This window comes from Oreochromis niloticus, linkage group LG13 (assembly GCF_001858045.2).
Source record: "Oreochromis niloticus isolate F11D_XX linkage group LG13, O_niloticus_UMD_NMBU, whole genome shotgun sequence".
NCBI classification, from domain to species: domain Eukaryota; kingdom Metazoa; phylum Chordata; class Actinopteri; order Cichliformes; family Cichlidae; genus Oreochromis; species Oreochromis niloticus.
Genome location: NC_031978.2, coordinates 26,277,537 through 26,300,878, shown reverse-complemented (window position 1 = coordinate 26,300,878; position 23,342 = coordinate 26,277,537). Strand labels below are relative to the sequence as shown.

The window sequence follows — 23,342 nt, the reverse complement described above, 5'->3', positions numbered from 1 at the left end:
AGACATATATGGACAACCATGCTAATGGTCTTCAACATCACCATATGGTTGTAATGTCTCTGTGTCCACATACTTTTGGAAACAGTGTCCTAATCATGTTGTCACAATGTTATGCTAATCATTATTACAGTCAGGTTTGCTACCGTTCACCACACTGCACGGCTGATAATGAGAATAGGTGGAGCTGGAACTGGTGCATTACTTTAGTGTATTTTTTTAAATTGTGGCATTCAGGAGTGCATTCGCAGCGCATTCGCAGCGCATTATCAGACTTTTATTTGCGTCCATGTCTGTACTTAGGGAACAATTACAAAGCAATTTTATTGAGGCATGATTCACTGCATGTCACTGGCTTCACCATGCTAATGCTATAACCTATAATCCCCAAGCCCTGTGCTGCAGTGACCTTACAAATGTCACACAGTAGCTTTCCTTTTTACTCCAGAAGAAAGACAAAATTGGTTAAAATGCACATCAAATCAGAGATGAGCCCCGCTGAAAGCACCCATCTTTGCCATCACGATGATTGGATTACTTCTGAGTCAGCGTACTCTGTAAGGAAACCCTTAAAATCGATTTTGCAAGCACTTCAGCCAAACATGCTGTGAGATTGTTTGATTTGAATGATACCAAAGCAAGAACTGCTGATACTTTTCTTTTAAGATTGGAATGCATTTGCATACAACACCAATAATTTCACTACAGATCATATCGTAAATATTAAAGATGGAAATCTGACTCAGAATAGAGAGAGAAAAGAAAATTGTCGGATAGATTTTTTTTTCCTCTCACCATCAAGCAAACTAAGAGTCATACAGAGAGATTTGATGGACCCCTGCACCCCTTCCTAATTAAATGCACAACATGGAAAACACTGTGTCGAAATTAATATGATTTCATTCCATCACAGCACAGGTGAAAAGCAGATAGTGACACCACACTAAGACCCCCCTCAGCCTCGGAGAAAGAACACGGCCGACATGGCAAGCAGAACCCCCAGAGAAAATGCCACACGTTACCTCTTCTTCGGCCATAGCTCCGGGCTGCTTGTCAGCACAGTGGGGGAAGGGGAGAAACACAAGGAGAGACAGAGGGTTGGGGCAGGAACAGGGATAGGAAAGAGATATAGACACATGGGTATTGTAAAAGAAGAAGGAAAAAAAAACTAGGAACATCTCTAAGGCAACAGTGAAACCACAGATGGCCACACCTAAGCTTCAGCAATGGGACGGGAGTGATTATTACAACCTGGCACCAGCCCTCAGTAAACCTGCTGCACCTGCCTTTGCAACAGACAGATACTGCACGGCAGGCAGGGAGGACGATAGGTGAGGTTTGGCTACGGAAATGACCGAGATACCCGACAGCATAATGCAACGCCCCAGAGCTGGCGATTGTAATCTTGGCTTAATAAACCCGCAATGGCGTGAGTTCCTCCTAATCTTCTGTGAATATTCACAAATGAGGCCATAAAGTGGAGTGCATGCAGAACAGCAGGTAAAGCAGGTTAGTCATTATCATGGCCTTGGTAAAATATTAAAAGGTGTTCTTAGGTCTGGGCTTGCAAGCCAGGTCCAAGTGGAAACTTCCCACAGGATAAGAAGAGTGTATGGATGAGGTTGGCAGCCTTGGGGCTCTGAAAAGGATGACATGCAGAGGGAAGCAGTGGAAAGCAGGCTGTGATGTCACAGCTCAATTGATCCAAATATACAGAGGCCAAAGTACAGCACTGTGATCACTTGTGTCCCCCAGCTAGACACGTGCGCCAGCTTTTAAACTGACCTCAGTTATTGTTTTTTTACATTTTAGTGCTCATTTTACTGCCGTGAAATGATAAGCTGTAAAAATATAGATAATGGAGGATATTAACAAAATTTGCTCACGTTTAGCCTTTAACAAACTGAATTAAGAATAAATTCATTATTAGAGTCATAAGGGAGGGGTATTCAGGATGTGTTCACTCACTAATGTCAATCACAAATGGTCAGCCTGTGAGTGTTTTCAGCCTTTTGATTTCACAGCCACCCATTGTTTGTAACATGGAGTTTCAAAACACCAAGACGGTAACAAAATTAGCATCTTCTGTCCTATTTCTAACCATTTTCAAATTCTTTACTGATCAGAGGTCATGTGATGATGTCTCCATCAACCAAATCTATTAAATGTGGAACTAACTAGTTTTTAATGAAACAGCCGTTGTCTTTACGTGTGTTCTGTGGTTGAGTTTGTAGACATTTGTAGCATTTTCTATTATATGTTGTCAGACATTTGAAAACTTGAAAAAAAAAAAATTGGCATTGGTACAAATGCCACTGAACAGTGTTGCTTCTAAGTCTACAACCTGCTGTGTTTGATTTTCATTCACCATACAAGTCTGTAGTTTACATACTGGCCATACTGAAGATAAGGATGCTGAGACCGAGTAGATCTAAGGGAGGAGAGCCACTGACTTTTCATAATACTGTATCTGAGGCCAAAAATTAACTTTCATGCTTCATAAGTTTTAAATGCAAGAAAAAAAAAAAATATCGTTTCAGGACTTAATCTCTGAAAAGTTCCCACAAACAATTTAGTTTTCAATCTCGCTGTGATCCAAACTGAAACCACAAAAGCACAAAGTAGGCAAAATGTGGTGCAAATGCCAACAAACAGCAGGACACCCTCCTGCCCCTCTAAACTCATCAGTCACAAAGCAGACCTCAAAAACCAATATGGGCCTTTGCATTGTGAGAGCCCCATTATGCGACTTGCCCCTCTGGCTCCTCTCAGGGACTATATATTGTCTCTGAGCCTCTTTTCCCTCGCTATGTTTTCATTAAAAAAAGATCTGGCTCACCAATCCAAAAAACCTGGGCAGTGTCTCTACAGCTTTGCCCTCTCACCGTCTGGCCTTGGCAGAAACAAAGTCACCTAGCAACCAGGGCAAAATGAAAAAAACATTGTGCTGGGAAACCATCAGATGCCTCTCTGAGAGAGAATACAGCCAAGGAGGGAGAGGAGGAAGGAGAAGAGTGAGGGGTTAAGAATACGTACAAACTTCAAACTGTGTGGTATCTGAGAGAGAGAGCAAATGCTTGACAGGAAACTCCTTGTTTCCTCTGGGCATGATGAGTTTGATGCGTCCTTCTCTCCTCTGCTTCAAAAGCCTCAGAGACACTTCTGCTAAGCTGTCAAGTGAACAACACCAATAAATCTGGAAGGACCTACAGTCATCACTTTCCCATCTTTTGTTTTTCACTTCAAGTTCCAACGTCATCTGCAGAAATCAGAACCCTTGCAGGTTTTTACAGCCTGAAGCCTCAAAGCTAATGGGATGAAATGAAGGAGAAACTCAGAGAAACTCTCAAAGTTGAAACCAAAGCTTCCCCTGTCGACACCGATCACAGGCTACGGAGTCAGCTCTGACAGACGAGGAAGATATGGACAGATCTGTGCTCGCCTGAGCGTTATCCCATGACACAACAGTTTAACATCAATCCAAGGCATGTTCTCTGAGGACAGAGATGATGAAAAGAAGAAAATGGGGAAGGAGCATCAGTGTTGTCAAGATGCGACAGTAAAAACTGCTTAGCTGAGAAATTTCCTTCTGCCTTTGCCCATTTTTGCACCCTGTAGGCTGACTGAAAATGTCCAGAGAGGAAACCAAGGCTTCTCCGATATGTTCTGATTACCAGTCATGAGAGATCCTGTATTTTTTTACTGAGGTTTGTACCCAAAAATGGAAAAAAAAATGATACTAGAACGTGGTAAAGAAACATAGCTTTAATAATCCAGGAAATCTCATCCTAGATCCCATCAAACAAAGACCATTTAGAGGGAAAGACCTCGGCTGGAAAATTCTGTGGTATCCAAGTAGCTGCATATGAGATAAAGAGCTGATTTTCCTCACGGTCTCATCTCCCGTCACTGTTGGGTCATCTGCCATCTGTTGGGACACTGAGGAGGAATCTAGCCTTACATCTCGGGGTATTTTTGGATGTGCTATTCAGTGGTCAGTAAATAGCACTTCCTACAGTGATAAAAGGTTTGTCTTAGGTTTATGGTGTCAGGGAATCCAGGGCTTAGAGGGTGGGCAGGTGTACCCAGCGCATACTGTCAGTGGCCCCTGTGGCGAGGTCATATGTTTGACATGGAGGTATCAAACACCATGCCTCCCACTGTTGGTTATTTTTGAACACAGAGGACAAAAAAAAGCAGTGGTGACATTTATCTTGAGCAATAATGATCAGTCCCTACAATGAAAATGTGACTTACTGTTCAATGACATTATGTGGTCCGCCCCAGGATGATGGAAGTTGAGGCCCATACGTCCTGCCAAAGAAAAAAAAAAGCAAGCTTTTTACAAAGAAGGGAAAACGTGGAATTTGCTGATAAAAAGTCAGCCTGTCGACAGACATTCATTTTGATCTTCCACTGTACTGTGTGCAATGGGAAAACGCCAGCCACGATGAGCATGACACAAACAGCCGACACATTTTACACAACTTGGTAGAATGGCATAAAAGACAAACACAGACAACAGATGCGGGAAAACGAGGTTGAGACACACATCCTTTTGTTGTCACATATCTCATATGCACACATGCTCGAGCAAACAAAACCAGCAACAAGGCTAGGAATTCATCAAAGCTGCTATGGTTACAGTGTGCACATGTTACAAGAACCCATCTATCTTTGCTTTCTTGGAAATAAGGTGTCTAAATGAAAGACTTCCTGGTTATCGTCCTTCTTGTACAAAAAACAAACGACAAAATGCACTACCTAAAAAACCTACCCATTTTAAATAATAAATTGTTGCCTTACAGGTAATGTCATTCACAGTGACAGCCACAGAAATTCAAAAATATCAGCTCTATATTTTAGCAACAACAGAAGAAAAAGGGAAAAATAAAGCAACATATTCACAAATTTACATTTCACACATTAATATTAAGCAAATACCCTTTTTGGTGCTTTATTGTCCACCTATGCAAAGTGTTGTTTCAGTCACTTCAGTGACAATTTGCAAAGTGCTGGGGTTGAAGGGAAGAACTATGTCCCTATAGGTTAAGTGAACTTTGACTTGCTTACACCATAGCCAGTCTCTTAAACGTTTCAAAATGTGCCCACAAAAGACAGATACTGGGGACAGCGAGGGGGACTTTTCCTGGCTCGTGAAGAAGAGTGGAAGAAGCAGATAGACCTGGTTGAAAACCAGAGAGGCAGGCTGGAGGGAAGGATAAGGGGGAGGCCACCCTGTAGCTTCACAGATGTGCATTTCCACACTCCTCAAACCCAGTCAGAATCCAGCAGACATTAGGAGCTTGGGGACAAACAAAGCCAGTGCATTCACATTCAAGTGTCAGTAACCAATGATCATGAAGAGGTAAACACTAAAACAACTAGTATGTGTCCTGACATTGGGGGGTGGGTTTTTTTTTTCAACTCTTGACAAAGTTCTCTGATCATCCACTACGTTCTCTATCTCCCTACCCACAGTCAAGTCAGGCTGTCATCCAAGTTCAACAGCCCCAAGGGATAGCTGCACAGAATCATGTATTGGTAAACGTGTGGGTGGTATATTTGTTAGTTCTTCGACCAAATTACAGGGTTTAAACCCAAATGTCTCGCTGACTAAAGTGTGCTTGAGAGAGAATCCAGTTCTGCTTTCTAGCAGGCCATGCACTTTAACCTAGTAACACTGCCAAGAAGATCAAAAAATACACACTAAATACTGGAGACTAGGGCGCGCACACACACACAGAGAGAATACAGAAACAATAAAATGTTGCTGATTGGAGGGTAAATGTCGCAACAGGTCCTGAGGGCTCTTGCCTTTCTGCCGAGATTAGTCATTTTGGGTGACATGGGGGTACAGTTACCCTCCTGAAGCCTTAAAATAACTCTGGGCATGTGCCATCTGTTTCCCCTAGGAGAAGAGTGGCAGGGCCAGAGGGGCCCCTGAGTTGCTGCTGCTGCCACTGCTGTTCTGGTGACATTTCCTCACAGAGAGCTATTCTCGATCCCTCTCTCCCAGCCGCTCGGGAGAGATCCACTACATTAGGCACGGCTCCAAAAGCACCTCCAATTCCCTCGCCTGACCTGATCCGCAAAATGGAAAATTACCTCACATCGACCACTTAGGTAGAAATGGATAAAGAGTGGGCAGTGGATAGATCAGCAAAAAGCAAGTTGGCATCAATTTAGTATATGGCATCTCTGCCTAAGCAGAGCTATTGTGTTTAAACTTAGAAAATTTGGTTAACAGTAAAGTAACCTCTATCATTGCTGAAACTACAAGTATCCTGTTCTGCAAGTTTTCACTAGAGTTCACATGGCTCATCACCACATGTCTCACATGTCAACTGCTTTGCTCATGTTTTGCTCGTTCGTCTACCTTATAGCACATTTTTAACTGTATGTAAGCGATATGTTTTTCCCCCAGTTGCCAAGACATTTACTTAGCAGGAGGGTGCCCCAAAATCTACACTTCTTGCTGACTAATGCCAAAATAATATTCAATGACCAGTACTAAAAAGGGAGTAAAAGACTGGAAAAAAATAAAAAAATGCATTGACTTAATCGATGACTCAAAAGACCGAGAGGAGTGGATGTTTTTCTTAGAAAACCTAGTCAGAGTTATTTTGTGTCTCTGTCAGAATAACCTACTTCTTCCCCTTCATACCAGCTTGAGCTGACACCAACAATCCACAAGATGATTGCAACAGGGCCAAAGTTCCTTTAACTATCACGCCATAATGTTCAAAAAGAAAATGGTGAGAACATGTTTCTAGTGGTTAAACCCAGTGAGTCAAAACTGCTCCCAACTGTCATTAATGTCTCATAAAATTAATAGTCATAAAACCATGATATACCTTTCCAGCAATAACAGAGGATTTCCAGAATCCAGTTAACTGTGATGCTCTACTTGTCTGAGGAATTAAAGCTTTCAACACCATTTCATAGTTTGTGAGATCTGGACACACCATGATTTTAATAAACTAAACAAGCCCAGGCTTGTTTTGTTGCCTGGGCAGGATTAGCTCAGTCATGCTTGCTGGAGTCATGAATTTTCCACCATAACAAAACATAACACTCTGACAGTGCAATTTATTGGAAGCAAGGTGTGATCTAACCTTTAACACGACCAATAAATACATCATCTTATCTCTATAGAGTCATTACTGGCTGTTTAAAGTACAGGGTTGTGATTTTTAAGTTGAAATCCTCTGGTGTGTTATGAAAGGTTGAAAAGTTTAAGGGGTCAGAACAAACTTGTCAGAAAAACAGTTGCCCAACAAAGCAAAGACCTTTAACCTTGGGTTAATTTGGTTCAACCCCTCTCCGAACCCGAACCAAAGGAAGATTCTCATACATGACCGTTTCATACCAGTGTGATATTAAGTAAGAACAAACTTTTATCTTTCCTGGGGCCCTTCAAAGTAAAATTTCCCCTTATATAGGAAACAAAGTCCAACATTTAGGCTCAACCTTTACAAGCTTTCAAGAAAAGTAGGAGAAAGGGTGGGTCTCCTGCTTTTCTTCAGTTAAGTGAAGAAGTGCACAATTAGATTGTTAGTCATCTCATTTGTATTATGTTTCCACTTTGTGTTTTCCATTACACAGCCCACAAAGTCAAAGAGCACTAGTGTTTGCTATCCCTCGATTACTTTCTCCACTTGACTAAGTCTTAAGTCAAGGTTTCAACGAAATGGTGCCAAAATAATGAAGGACCAGCATTAAGGTTCAACGTTGATTCAGTGAAGTTAAAGTTGACATAGCGATGTTGACTGAACATCGTTCCAGTGATTGTTTACTATCCGGTTTATAATCAATCAACCATCATAACATAGACAGTACTAAAACACAAAACTGTCTATAAAACCTCAGTGGCAAACTGCTCGCAGTCTAAACTAGTTTTTTCTTTAGGACAAATGCTCCAGAAAACATTTGAAATCTGCTAATTAGCTGATCATTTAAATAGTCTAAGAACATCCAAACATTGCAACACGTAACCCCACCTCCCACTCTCTGCAAAATCAAAATACCTGATATTATACTGGTTGTTTTTATGTTTCCAAAGCCCAGACTCATTAGGGGTGAAAATGGTGACAGACTAGATCTTAGTAACGTAACCCAGGATCACCCTCCTCTCCCTATAACTAATGTAAGCGACTAACTACAGGGGTAGTGATTGATCTCCTGCCTCTTCTATTCCAAGCCAAACTACACATGTATAATAAGGGGGATCTGTTCAGGACATGGCAACAAAGAGTGCCGAAATGGACCCAGAACGTACATTGTATTGGCTATTCAATAGAGTTCAAACAAAACAAGAACACAATAAAAAAACTGACTAATCTTAACATTTTATCGGTAGGCATGAACAAACTTATGGTCTATGTTCTTTACAGCTATTGCAACTGCAAGACTGGGCTTAGACATGATGCTTTAAATGTCTAAAGCAATGCAAAAGCAAACTTTTTAAATTAACTGTGGTATTGATAGCATTAGCCTTCCTAGGATGAAGAAAATCAACTATTAGAGGCATCAGGCTTAACGTTAAGCAGCAAAATCACATTCACCCAGGAGCTTGTAGTTACTGGCAAAATCGTAGCTGTAATGTAGCATAATCCCAGAGCTAGCTTATCTTAAAGTCTGTGGAAATAATGCTAAACCTACAATGTGAAACTTTTACCCCCACCCACCCCACAGTCACTGTCTGTGTTTGCTTGTAATGCATGCCCCCATAGGGATCTTTCCTTTGAACACAGTTTAGTCTAACTTCAAGCGCCTCAAGATACATCTAAGTTATGTTTGCTAGCATTTATTAAATCAAAACAGCTCAACAAACCTCAGAAACTGACCTTTTAGAGTTGGCCCTCTTCAGTTTTATGTACCAGGGCAGAGGTCAGGGGCTTTTTTGAGGGTTGTTTTTGAGAAATCAGAAGGTACAATTTTATATTGTCATCATGTTTAATGTTCAAAAACTCTTCAGAACTACAGAAACGCCACAAATTTGGGATTCTGAACAGAGTTTTTCCCCCATCATAAGCTGATAAATGTGTAGCCTTAATGCTAAACTAGAGCAAACTACAGCAGCTGTTTTGATAGCAGAGCCTATCTTCTTATTGAAGTCTCAGAGGCAAAAAAAAAAGCCAATAAGCCCATTTAGCAAATGCTGAACCATCCCTTTAAATACACAACTGAAATAGTACCTCGTTATGAAAATAAACTACTTCCAGTCTTCTAAAGGCTGCTCTCACACACTGAAACGCAATGCAAATTGTAACTGACGCAAGATCATGTGATTCAGACCAGCTGAGACAATGTGTGTGTGTGTGTGTGTGTGTGTGTGTGTGTGTGTGTATTAGGAGAGAGACATTGCGGGTGGGGTGGGATCCATACAGGGCTTCCACAAGGGTTATAAGGACTTTCGAGCGTCTCAACTCATTAGTGACAACATCTAGAAGTGTGTGTTTTTAAGGAGTGGCTGCAGTCACACCATCACACCTCTTGAGCCGTCTGATCCATAGACAGGAATAAGTGACAGCTCAACAGAAGAGTATATGAGGTGAGAGTGCTTTGCATGGAATGCCGGAGCTGATTTACATGTCAGCAAGAATTTGAAAGTGTGTTTCCTTCATGCGTGCATGCACGTGTGTGTGCATGAAATGCTACCATTGGCAGCAGAGGTAGTGGTTGTTGTCAGAGTGGTGGTGTTTTTCCAGCACATGTGTGCGTTTGTGTGAGTCTTTAGTCCTCCACACATGAGCTCAGCTGACGTGTGTGTGTGTGTGTGTGTGTGTGTGTGTGTGTGTGTGTGTGTGTTGCTGCAAAAAGGGTTCGTTTGTTCAGATGTCCATGTGGCCCTGCTCCCCTCAACCAGGAGTAAAGAGCTTTTAGAAAGTTTAAAACATTGACTGTAATAGAGCGTCTCTTTGAAGCAGAAACTTCTCACAACAAGAGCTCAGAAGAAACAAAGTGAGGTGGTCCCACCCCTGTCTTTAAAGGGCGTGTGGATGAGGTCACCTCACACCTCATCGATACACACATCACAATACTGAGTACTTTTTCTTCTTAAGAAAGAAAACGAAGACGCAGGGACTCATAAAACACTCAAGGAAAAACAACTATTCCAGGCACAATGAGAACTATGTGAGAAATGTCTTTGATGGGACTGATGTGGGCGGTGCCCATTCAGTTGGGAATGCAAAACTGAGCCTACTGGGTTAATTTGTTTTGACTGGTGGCTTTCAGCTGGTGAAGAGTATCCCTAAAGTAAGATGTTGGAGTCGCTACGGCAGTAACTGGCCTGTGAAACAACAATAAGTGTACATTCAGTTAAGATTTACTGAGCAGATATGTGGATTCCTAAGTAACGACAATGTTATTGTTGATATTTTTTCTAGTTTTTCAGAGATACTCTCGTTCTGAGTGTCAGAAAGTTTGATCAGGTTCGACAGGTCAGGTCTCAGTGCCTCTGGAACAAAACCTCCTGTTCCTATTGTCATTCATGCTAGCCTGGCACTACCCAAATGTGAAAGAAGATCTTAATCCACAGACTTGTAGAATGGGATCAAGTTCAATGCTGCCTTAAGTTTGCCTAATAAAAACTTTAAATAAAAAAAAAAGCAACTGCACCGTTTACAGTGCACAAACACACACAAACTTACACAAATTTAGAAAGTTACATATAATTATCATGTAGCTGCCTGTTGCCCAGTGGGGCAGTTTAAAAAAAATATGTGGACCAAGCAGAAATGCAGACTACTGTTATTCATGTTCTTTGCTGTATTTCACACATTTTTCCTTCTCCTTACTCTTTCTGTAGGTCTAGCATTGTGCTTACTGAAAATTGCTTCCTTCACTCAGAAATGATCAACCAATCAGATTTGAACAATCAGGATTAGGATCTTCTACCAACATGACTAATTTTCTAGGTAGCCTTAATCAAGGTATAAGCTGCTTTTAATTTCTGGTAATGTCAAGTTGGGGTATTTTCTCAGCGTTATTCTTGATCACATATTGCACTCAGCAAAAAACAAACGAGTTTGCCATTTAAAATATTCAGTATGGTTTCAGCCATGGAAGGCAGCCCACATTTTGCCCACTTGCCAATAAGGATCTGCGGGACTAGTCTACTACATGTTTAAATGTTACTGCCCTTGATAGAAGAGTAGTCTGTTAAATGTATTTCCCCATTTCCTCCTTAAAAGGTAGGCCAAACAGAATGAAACATTGCACAAACATTGTGTAGGTTAGCTTTGTCAGAATAATATAACCAAACAACTGTGTAAACATATTTTGTGCTGACATGAAATAAACCAAGGCTATTGCTGCTAACACTGGTAAGATTAGCCAAACTCTGCAAGCTAACCCAACAGAAAGTATTACATGTAGATTTTTACAAGGGAGCCGGGAAGTTAACAACTAGCTAATGTCTGACACAAGTACATCTTTGTTGGCTGGTGTCCAGAAAAGATATGCAAAACCTTAAAGTTGTAGCAAAATCTAGAAAATTTCGTTACAACTTCATTGTTAACTAAAAATGATATTTCTGGGCTAGATACATTTGCTTGCAACCAACCAGTCAGGGCCAAACAAAAAGCAAAACAAAAACAGAAAATTGGCTAACATGAGGTTTTTAAACGGAGGAAAAACAAAACTGCAATCTGTCAACTTGTCACGCTAACCTGAACATGACCCCATATTTGGAGCAAGTACCAAGTGGTGCTTTCAAAATTTATGAGCCAAAGTTACATTTTTGCAACATTTCTTCAATTACTGGAATTTTGCTCGTCAACCCATTTGGGAAATCCTGCCTCTTACCCTGTTCCCTCTGGCCCTTACACTTCTGCTTGCAACAAATGCTGCACATGACCACAGATGCAGAATTTCTTAATGAATTACTTTTGAAAATGACACAACTGAAAGATTTACACAACTAAATGGCCCTGAATTATCAACACATTATATTGCAAAAAGGTTTCTTTACATAATGTGGTTGTATTAGTGTTACTTCAATACTAATTCAGCATTGTCAGGAAGATTTCAATCTAGGATGACACGGGTCAGATAATTAGAGTTAAAATACCTTCTGAACCAGAAAAAAAAAGCCCCAGCAACAGATTATTCAGGGCCGGGGCACAGGGCTCTTTTCAAACAGTGAGAAGGTTTGAAAAAGACACAAAATCAGCAAAAACCAAATAAAACACGTTCCTCAGAAGAGCTCCGGGTGGAGCTGCTCTGTGGTTGGCACCGCAGTTTACTACAGCCCTGTGCTGTCTACATGACAAAGTGAGGGGTAAACAAGCCAGGAGAGAATCAGGAACACCCACACCCATTTTCACGATCCACCCGCCCTACTTTGCTCATATCTCCTACGTGTCCGTTGTGCTTTCACAAACAATCCCGAGAGAAGCCCTGCAGGACATTACGACACCTTTCCAGTAAAGTTAAGCCGGGGATGTGATGAGCGCGCAACAATGCTCGCTCAGCACAAGATTAGGAAAACAGACTTTATGCATGGGAAAATGACATTCTCCGCTCATTATGTACCCCTCCCACCAACCTTTCCATTGTTAAGATGGGAGGACAGAGAGGGTATAAAAACCCTACACCCAACCTGACAGGGCCCCATCTGGGAAACAGGAGTTTTTACAATTGACACGTGACTGGTGCTACAAAAATATTGACTCAGAAGACCTGACATACACCACATGGCCCAAAGATTCCACGAAGAGGAATTTTTAACCTTGATTTCACAATCTGACAACACTTTTGAGAAATGCAATTGTATTTTTTAAAATACATGTTAGTCTGAATTCATCTTTGTGTTGTGTTTCAAATCGACTGATATGCTACGTCTCTATTTCATGTATGACACATCTAAGTCCAAAAATACAGGCAAATAAAACATTAACCACGAATACCCAACAAAATACGAGTCTTGTGACATTGATTGTTATCACCATATACAGGAGGCAACAAAGACAAAAAGAGGAAGTAAAAGACAACAACAAAACATTCGTACATAGGACCACTAGGTTCACCTCTGGTTTAGAGCGCACACACAGACACAGACACACAAAACATATGTGAGGTTTTGCAGGTAAGGTTCATAATGGTTCAGATTCACTTTAATTTTAAACAGAGCGTGATGATTCATACTGGATTGGTTAAGAGATCGGCAAATAGAGCAAATGAAAAACAGATGTATCCAGAGATGACATATGCCCAAGCGCAAAAATTAAAAAAAAAAAAAATTAAGCAACCTAAAAACTGCAAGCATGGACGTATGAATATTCCTAACCTGCAAAATGATTCCTCCATATAATATCAGCGATAGTCATTGGTGGGCCACCGGCAGGGTGTGGTTTACCTTTGTCATGGTCAGTCCTTATCATATCCATTAAGGAATTCTCCAAAGAGTGCAAGCTAAAAGCATCAAAGGGCCGATTCCGGTCCTGCAACACAGCAAAACAGGAAGAGCGTTCGCATTAGAGTCATCACAGTAGATTGCATGCAAAACAAAGATGGGAAAGTATACTGATATGCTACAATGGCAGCAGAACCTGTACTGTACTACCTATTTAACACACACTTGAAAATAATAGACAGTAAAATTATAAACCTGAAAAAAAGAACAAAACAAAAAACTATGATTTGAGGTGACAATTTTTAAAATGTAGAAAAGATTTAGATCTTGCAGATAGTTATTTAGAATAAAACTTGAAATAAAAATAATTCTTATTTAAAAAAAATATACACACTGAAGAGGGACAATAGGTTTCTATTTCTGCCTCGTCATCATTGTGGGAACAGCCCTGCATTCCAGTCGTGATCTGCTTTACCTTCTTCAAAACATGGCAAACTTTAACTGGCATGTTTAGCTGTTGAATTTCTGGTTGGGTACCCTGCTCAAGGGCAGATCGCTAGCAACGACTTGCATCTGCCGGCAACTCCCTTTTTTGTGTGTTAAAAAGAAAGAACATTCTTGCTTTCCCCATTCAAATGCAGCGTGTCTTCTGAGTCATAGGACTAATGGAAATAAGGGATCCGGACTTGATGTTAAGTAGGTGATGTGTAGGCCCTGGAGATGCCAGTAAACACAGGTGATACTAAGCAGTGATCTATGAGTCAGTTGCTGGGCTATCCTGACAGCATTTTAGTATTTCACATTTACTGTTTTCAGCCTATGGTTTCCAGTGTAGAAAAATAAAATGTCACTGTCGTGTTGTTGAGATGTTCCTTCATTTTAATTGTCTATTGCTTGTTTGCACAAGGTGACACATGCACATCTTCTAGTCTTTTTCACTTTCACAACCAATTAGGAAATCAGTCAACGCTTGCCTCAGCTCTTGATTCAACAAACAGGATCATTCATGAGCAGATTCAGACCTGGTGCTGGTGTAACATCCAACTTTCAACCTTTCACTTCTATACTAGAGTGACACTTTTTTGGATACCATATACTGAAGAACTGTGAAGTTGTTTCTCTGTTTATGAAGCTAATGAAGCCAATAAATCAAGCATACAAGGACTTAAAGCAGTCCAAAACTGAACCACAGATTATTATGTAAAGGTTATAAAAGCTGTTCCTTCTTGTCAAGTCAATCAGACAGGAACTCAGCTTCACTTGAGAAAACTGGTTTTGAAACTTCCCTCAAGAGTTAAAGTTAGATGCTGCAGCTGTCATGAGGTACTGAGAACTTTTGTTTGTGTGTCCTTTGGTATGCATTTCTGCCTGACTGTTCACGAAACCTCTCAAACTTTCAGATCTTGTAAGGCAGGTCGTTCTACTACATCCCAAACAGTCGGATTAGTACTATATCAGACACCACAAGGTTAAAAAGCTCCCTGCTGATGAAGTGCATGTATTCCTGTTAGGTGTGAATGAATTCATGAGAACAACATGTGTGCCAAAGGTAAGGCCTGAAAGCGCCCAACCGGAGCTGGAGTGGTGCGGCCTTGGCAGCTGTGTCCTGTGTCCGCTGCCTGAGCTGGGCCTACATTGTTTGCACACCACAGCTATTGTTGCCCATTCGGCTGAGCATTCAAAAGTGTTATTCCCCTCACTCTGGACCTGACAGCGCCACACAGATAAAAATCTGCCCACTTGGTACAAACCGTAAACACTTAAAACGCTGAGCTTTTAGTTTCCTCTCCCACCCCTCCTTTCTGACACGTATGGATGGATGCGGTGATGGGTAGCAGGTCGGAGAACTCGCAACGGTGAGATATTATGCACTATAAATCGCAGACAGAGCTCATTCTTGAACTCTTTATGCGAGTTCCCAGAGCGTGGAATGCAGGGTCGACTTCATCTAGCTTGACTCTAGCTCATCTTTCCTTGTGATCCACAAATAAGACATAAGAGCATTTATCGGGGAGATCAAGATAAGAAAGAAGCTAAGCATTTCAGCATGACTATCTGTTTGTAATAAATGAAGGGTGCTCATAAGGTAGAGGGCTGGCAGATTTACCATTAATATATTTTTTATATGTTATGCATTATTGTGACCTTCACAACGTCTTCTCTATAGCACAAGCAAGCGATCGATGAGAAAAGTCCCAAAGGTAACAAAAGAGCAAAATCGTTATGATTAAATTACAGGCTCCTGTTTCTCTTAAGCAGCATTATAATGACCCTTCCTAATACTGAATTAAGAATGATTAAATTCAATACGTGCTTTCCACTGAGCAACACATTTTACATAGGCATAATAAATTAATGAACTAAATGTCTGCAGCACATGCAGCAGAGTAGCATCACATTTGTGCAAGTGGATCTGCTGAGTCATGATGTCATCATGATAAGCAGCTTTCTAGTTCATGCAATACACTACTGGAAAGTTAAACAATGACTCAAATATTTCCCCTTTTCAGCAAAACTTTACTGTGTATATATACTTAGTACCCTGTAAGTATACTGTATACAAGTATACACACACACACGCACTATAATAGACAAAAGAGAAGTGTACACATTACACCTGTAGGAGCTGCTTGGCTGTGGAAACCAATACCATGAAGCTCCCAGTGCAGTTTTTGTGCTGATGTTAATGACAGGAGAGGTTTGGAGCTCTGCAGTTATTGAGTCAGCAGAGCATTGGCGACTTTAATGCACTGTGCGCCGCAGCACTCAGTGACCCCACTCTGTAACTTTACGTGGTCAGACACTTTGTGGCTGAGCTGCTGTGGTTCCTAAATGCTTCCACTTTACAATAACACCACTTACAGACGATCACAGAATGTCAAGCAGGGAAGAAATATCAAGAACTGACTTGTTGCGGTCATGGCATCCTATTACGCCACGCTGCTCAAAATTCGATGACTCTTTTAGGATGAGCCATTCTTTCACAAGTCTGTCTGGCATATGAAAAAGGAACACTTGTTTTTACATGCCATGTGTGCGCACACCTATACCTCACCATAAATTAATCTGTTTTATGGTTTGTTCTACAATTCTTTTAATTTGATTTGTTAAATTTAAGACAGAATAAAATAAAATCAAGCAAATACCGGCCTGGTTCCAAAGGTACAGATCTATCAAAATGTTTGATTACTCAAAAGAATGAAGTTTTGAGAAGATAGTTTGATTTCCCCCAGGAATTTAGACCCTAGTCCTTTTGGTCGAAGCACAAAGTTGCTTTAAAGGTTCTTAATCCCGGAGGAAAGCTCCTAGGGTGGAGGCCTTGGAATTGTCAGTCAACAAATGGCATGAACCTTTTATCTGGCTCAAGCTGCCATGGGGGAAAGAAAAGGAAAGCTCCATGCCGGCTATACCTTTTTAGATGGATACAAGATTCCACCTGTCCATCTGTCTACTAACACCCTTCTGAATCTGTATGTGATTACAATCACAGAAGGCCATGGTATCGCCCTGGAAGATCATGTGAATGTGTGTGTCAGGGTTCACACTGACATATTAAAGTGAATTCCACACATTCTTCCACCTTCCGAGCGGCAGACAGTGTCAGGCGAGTACAAGCGCCTATCAGCGCACACGTGACTGAACCTTCAGCCTGCGCTTCATCGGGAGCATGTGAGTAATACCGAGGGAGATCTAAACTATGACAGCAAGCACACCTGTCACCAGCTGTCCGCGTGGTTACCACAGGGTGTGTACCCTGCCTGCTGCTCATGCAGCAATTTCCCTGAGTTTCACTTCAGTAAACAGGCCAGTCGACATGTGGCATTCTGACCTTGCATCCTGGTGATAACTCCTCTCCAATTATGGCGTTATTGCCAAACAGCTAAGTGTGAACCAAACACACGAAAGAGCAATGAGCCTGTCTGACTAAGAAATGTCTTAAAATAGCTTAAAAACAACAACGAAAATACCTTCAGACATAAGAATGCCTTCTCTGTACATGGATTTCTGCTCCTAAAGGAACAACTCACATGATTTTTTTTCCCCCCCTTACATCAGCGAGAGCAGTCTGTCCTTGAAACATTACTGGTGCAATAAAAGTCACTGCCACAGGAGCCGTGAGTTGTAAACATTTTTAGTTTTGTTTCCTAAAGAAAAACCTTGATCATAACAGTGATATCATGGTGACCAGATATCACAATACATAATATAACAAAAAACAAACTAGAATCAGCTGACTGTATATAAGTCACTACCCTAATTATTCATCTGGCACCACATGAAAGCACAAGAGTGCTGTACTTCATCTCTGCGGTCTGCCTGAGTTTCACTTCAGTAAACAGACCACTCCATACAGTGTGACATGTGGCCCCCTGACCTTGTCTCCTGGTGATAACTCCAGCTGTAATCCAGCCAAGTCAAGAGAGCTCGGGCAGAGGCTCTCGGTCGAGGGAACCGAGTAAAAAAGCCTAAAGAGTCGGACTGACAAACACAGTCACCATCTCCTGAAAAGCCTATCGTTTCAAGCCGGCTGGAATTTCACCCCGTGTCGAGTCGCATTTCATCTGTCCTCTCTGAAATAACGGGTTAACTTTTGTGCTTTGTTCTCTCTCGAGCCCCAGAATGAAATGACGCCCCCCCAAAAAAACAAAAAACAAAGCATATGAAAATAATCGTCATCTACAAAAACTGATTACCACTCAGCTCACATGCATCTGCGGCTATTTATCTGAAGTAAACGGTCATAATGTGCAAATACTCGTGACTTTCAGCTTATTGCCAAGTTGCAACTTGGGTAAAATTTCAAATCTTTTGTAACCGTATAACAGAGGCCAAATAAATGTTTGCTGCTCATAATTAGGTGTGTCATTTATTTGATCACAGATAAACTCCGGTTGTTTCCGGCATTTATCTGTCTTTTTCCGTGTTTAATATCCTTGCCCGGATTTAAAAACTAGGCTGTAATGAATTAATGTTTCACGACTCCTTAGCATGCACCATCTGCATCATTACCAGACACACAATTTATAAAAGTGTGCAAACTCTGGCATAGTTGTCACACTGTATTAATGGCTCTTGTATTTACATACACAAGTCTGCAGGTTTTATAACACATGGTCAACATTACTGAAACTGTGTCTTTTATCCAAACCATGATCTTATCTTAAACCTAACCAGGTAGGTGTTTTTTGTTTATTTTAAACAGCTTCAGTACAAATGGGTTACGTGATTGAGAATGTATATACCTCCTGTTAAGGTAACTCTTGTTTACCGTCTGAAGGAATCTCCAAAGATCCCACATTTTATGAAAGATGTGAGTCAGAGAAGTGTAATATAGAAATTGGAAGACTGGGAAATATGCACAGTGAGTCCAGTTACAGTTATATTGATGCAGCTTAAGCCAAAACAATGTAATATATAAACAAATTGAGCTTGGCTCTTTCTAGATCAGGTCCTCTACCAGAGGCCTGGGAGCTTGAGGGTCCTGCGCAGTATCTTAGCTGTTCCTAGGACTGCGCTCTTCTGGACAGATGCGCAATTAATCAATTAATAAGAGATAAGAATGTTAATTCATTACAGAAAATATTTGATCATATTTTAACTTGGCTTATTAGGAAAATAGCAAACAAGGCAGACACGTGACCATGTGAGAAGGTAATGCAGTATTTGGACTGGTAATGTCTCTTCTTCCAACAGACATGTTAATGAAGGCCGGCTCAAAGAGACCCTGCTCTCTAGTTTTCACACATACAATCTTAAGTATGGGCCAAGCGTCGGGAAATAACACTGTGGGTGTTTATGCCCCTGATACCTTTATCCGTTTATCTGTCACCGTTACTGTGGCTGATGCTGGTGGTATTAATGTACAGCCTCAAGTAGTAGTACGTTATATTTTGACTTTAAAAAAAAAAATAATAACAACTTACTGACAACTTTCTGTCTTAACATAAAAACTAATTCATTTGTTCCTCCCTCCCCGTGCGGGTTTTTTGACCCTGAATAACACTCTTGCTATTTTCCGGGTTGGACCTGTGCGTCATTTTCATGCCGCCCACTTTTCCATCACAGGCCAATCAAATCCTTGTATGTTACCTTCAAGTACTGTGAAAAATGTTTGCAATAATGACGAAAGCTTACATGATAACGAAGACAGTACTGATACATATTTTCTAAAACATAATGCAGCCTTCAGTAGCCAGTATTAGTTACGACATATTATTTACTGACTTAAACACAACATGTCACTTATTCAGTGATCAAGCGGACACGACCCCGCTGCAGTGAAAGTCTATAGCGCTGCCGTAAATATGCGAATATAGAGGGTAACGAGGAGCACTTGAATGCATCGTGTGTCCTTTAAACCCCTCTGAGCGTGAGCTGGCACAGGAAAAATAACAATTAAGTCCAATGAATCGTGTCTATTTCTAGCATGTTTCTTTTCGACTGCATAAACAATCCGTGATTAATACTTCAAGGTGACTGTTGTATCTGACTCTGAATCGACCTAAACAAACACAATCTCCCGGCACATACAAGCCACATAACGCTGACAGCTACCGGCAAAACCCGACTTTCAAGTAAACCGCATTAAGTCGCTGCTTAGAAACTGTCCGCATTTAACGTAAACGTTGTACTGATATGGGAGTCTTTTTTTTTTTAACAACAACAACAAAACCCACGGACATTTGACCACGTTTATGATACATGTGGGGAAGTAATTTGAATAACTCAAAAACATTCACCGTACACTGATAAATAGACCTGTAAGGACTTCGTGGTGCTGCTGAGCTCAGGGTGATCTAACTTTTCTGTAGTTCTATCTCAGGCACTGGTGGCTTATATAGATATATATATACATATATTTATATATAAATAGACCCTCACATGGCACTTATAGTGCCAGGGAGAGCAATCACAGACTGAAACATAAAGCCTGGGCTTATACTGGGCCTTCTCTTACACCAGGGGAAGTGTTTACCTGGAAAGGCAGTATGTTGTTGCTGTTGTCAGTCCTGAATGCGCTGTCCTCCATCCAGGGTTTGGGGCCGAGTGGACCGGGTCGTGGGAATTTTGGGGGTGCTATAACATTGCTGCTATAGGGCTTTTTCATTGGGGAGATTGGGTTCAGGGGTGACTGCACTCCGACGCCGACTCCAACCCCGACCCCTACCCCGACACCCACCGCTCTGCGTGGGTCCCTGCCTGGCTGCAGCCCGCTCCAGGGGTTCGAGGCTGTGCTCCACCCCGCGTTTTGGTGATTATTCCAAGCGGACGACGAAGGAGAAGACGACGACGGGGTCCCCTTGCTGTTATTCATGATGGTCTGATAAGCGTTTCTCTGTGGGAACGGCCCTTGGTTGGGGCTGACGGGGGACCTCCTCTGCTGGGGCTGCTGCTGCTGCTGGGCTTGCTGCTGATGCTGTTGCGACTGGGGAGCCAGACCGATCTGCGGAGAGAAATTACCCCCGAATACCGGGTTGACGTGGTGGGGGAAGTTCTGGAAAAGCATCGTCCCGTTCACCGAGGGTATTCCCTGGAAAAAGCTATCGTCCACGGCATTTGTGGTTCCAGTGGACCAAGTGCTCCCAAACGATGACGGAGGGGAGGAAAGGGGGCCGCCGGTCTCCTGCGGCTGGTGGTGGAAGCTCAAGCCGGGTAGGATCGGCGACTCCATCGGCGCTTTGTCCTTGCTGCCGCTGCTCAGCGCTGAAGCCGCTTGGTTGTTCCCGGTCGACGGACTCTCCGACTCGGATGAAGAAGAAGCGGGCTCCGATGACGGGGTCGGTGTGGAGGGAGGAGGGTCTGCTTGCGTCGGATCTTGCTGATGGTGAGGCTGGGCTTTGTTTTTGTCCATCAGTAAATCATCCTGCATGGTTTGCTGAGCTGCAACAGGAGGAAAAAGATACGAGGAGTTATTATTATTATTGTTGTAACTCAGGAGCTCTTGCACCGGGCTCGCCGGGCTTCTGTAGAATCTGATGAACTGGGACAACTCCGAGAAGGATATGATGTTAGAGGGACCAGCCAGCTGCAAAGCGAATGCGTGATCACCCATTTAGACGAAAAGAAGAAGAAGGAGAAGAAGACGAGGACGAGGAAAAAGCCCCAATTCCCAAGACCAAAATGATTCAGAAATCCCGCAAATTATACACGGAGCATAGTATGGCAGCAGATATTCACCAGATTTCGCCACGTCTCGTTTTTCCCTTCCACACAGGAACTCCGGAGCTGCAACGTGAAACTGATTCAGTGTGTGTGCCTGTGTGCGTGTTTTTGCCCAAGGACCTCCCCTATATTCATTTACATACGTCAGTAAATACAGCTGTCCTTCAGCAAGGTTAAAGCCGCTTCTACCTTGACCTACACACGCACGCGACCATTTTTTTTTATTTATTTTTATTTATTTTTAAATAACACCCAAAAAGGCGCACAAGGTCTTTTTTACGCAGCAGAAATTAGGTGACGCACCTGAACCAATTTAACCGGTTGTCATAAAAAATAAAATGTCCCTAGAATAAAAAACAAAGTGCATACACAATCATTTCATAAAGACGACGAAGTTTACTGAGCAAATACGATCATAAAGAAATGATAGCTTCTGCTTTAGACTCCTAGAAGGCATTTAACAGCGCACAAAGAGAGACTCTGCCCGAGGTCCGCATTGACACAGCCACGGGTTGGCATTTACATAGTACAATATGTACCTTGCATTTGCAGTCAATAACTTTTAAACTAGGGCTGGAATTTAACTGAAAGTCTACTCTGTCTAAACTAAAAGGCTTTACCTTTCATGCAAAATTATTCCCTCTTTGCATTTGGAGACAACGCCTTGGAAAAGCCCAGTTAACATACACGACCTGCACTATTATCCCGTCAGCAAATTTACATTTAGAATTACATTAAGTGCCAAACAGGCCTGGTAATCTCAACAATGAGCAGGCAGGGCAAGCAGAAATGTCAAACACAGCGGATACTCTGATCAGGGAAAGGAAATTAAGCAGCTGAGTATATATTCTGCCAGCTGGAGCAAAAGGCACAACTATGAGATATGACACTTTGGTGTCAAATCATTGTCAGACTCCTCTGGTCTGTTGATCGGTAACTGTCTCCAGAGAGCTAACATACAACCTACACACAGGCCTTTCAATAGTAGTCTCTAGACTGACATAACAGATCATTTCAGTGCTATAATGACAGCAACACAAGTAAGAATTTCATGTTTAATCGCAACAGCCTTCGTTACACATACACTCGCACACACCCCACCAGTTAATCCGTGTTTTCTCCTCCAGGATCTCCCGATTCCAAGGTCATCAAAGAAGCACAATCAGCAGCCTGTACGGTGGCTCACCTCACCGGCTCTTTACCACACACACAAGGCAAAACCTGACCCTTCAGCTGCCTGTTTATCGCGCTGATCGAGGCACCCGATATACATTTCATCAAGCTGTCTTGTCTTGAAATCCCTCTGTATAATCCACATGCTCCCCCCTCCCTCCACAAAAACGACAAAACAGCATGCACACACAGCCTGGTTTTCTCTTTGCCTAACATGAAGTTTGAATTTACCTTTATCGTTCACCTTTTGGGGACTCTGTAAATAAAGATATTTCTTGTTTGCCTCGTCTGGGTTTAGATATGACAAACGAGCTACCCTTGTGCCGAGGTAGTCAGCAGTTGCTTGAACAGCTGATTGACTGCGGCGCATGGACGCTGGCGCGTAGACTGCTGGGAGTTGTAGTTTCAAACGATAAAGTGGCCGGTCAGCAAAGGTGTCTGTCTTTCTGTCTGTCAGTCCCATTGAATTTAATGTAACTATGCTTTTTTAAACAGGCACATTATAGGAAAACAAACGAGCACAAAGGATAGAAAAACATTATGTTTAAAAAATATGTTCTCACGTTCAGAGATTGTCTTTTAAATATGTATAATCGCTTCTCACGCAGTCACATTATGGATAAGGTTTCCTCTCTGAGATTATTGG

At 41.9% G+C, this 23,342-nt stretch overlaps 1 protein-coding gene across 7 annotated transcripts in view; it reads right to left on the bottom strand.

The window, feature by feature from the left end:
* cpeb3 (cytoplasmic polyadenylation element binding protein 3) overlaps window positions 1-23,081 on the bottom strand; it is a 42,484-nt gene extending 19,403 nt beyond the window's left edge. Inside the window, exons 1-5 of one of the 7 annotated variants that reach the window (XM_013265928.3) lie at window positions 22,928-23,081; window positions 20,337-21,241; window positions 13,295-13,448; window positions 4,255-4,311; window positions 1,020-1,043 (exon numbers count right to left, since the gene is read on the bottom strand). In XM_013265928.3, the coding sequence (XP_013121382.2) occupies window positions 1,020-1,043; window positions 4,255-4,311; window positions 13,295-13,448; window positions 20,337-21,241; window positions 22,928-23,066 (1,279 nt within the window). In that variant the 5' untranslated portion in view covers window positions 23,067-23,081. The other 6 variants (XM_013265930.3, XM_019366834.2, XM_005462947.4 and 3 more) reach the window with 6 other exon arrangements.
* Window positions 23,082-23,342: the final 261 nt, after the last annotated feature.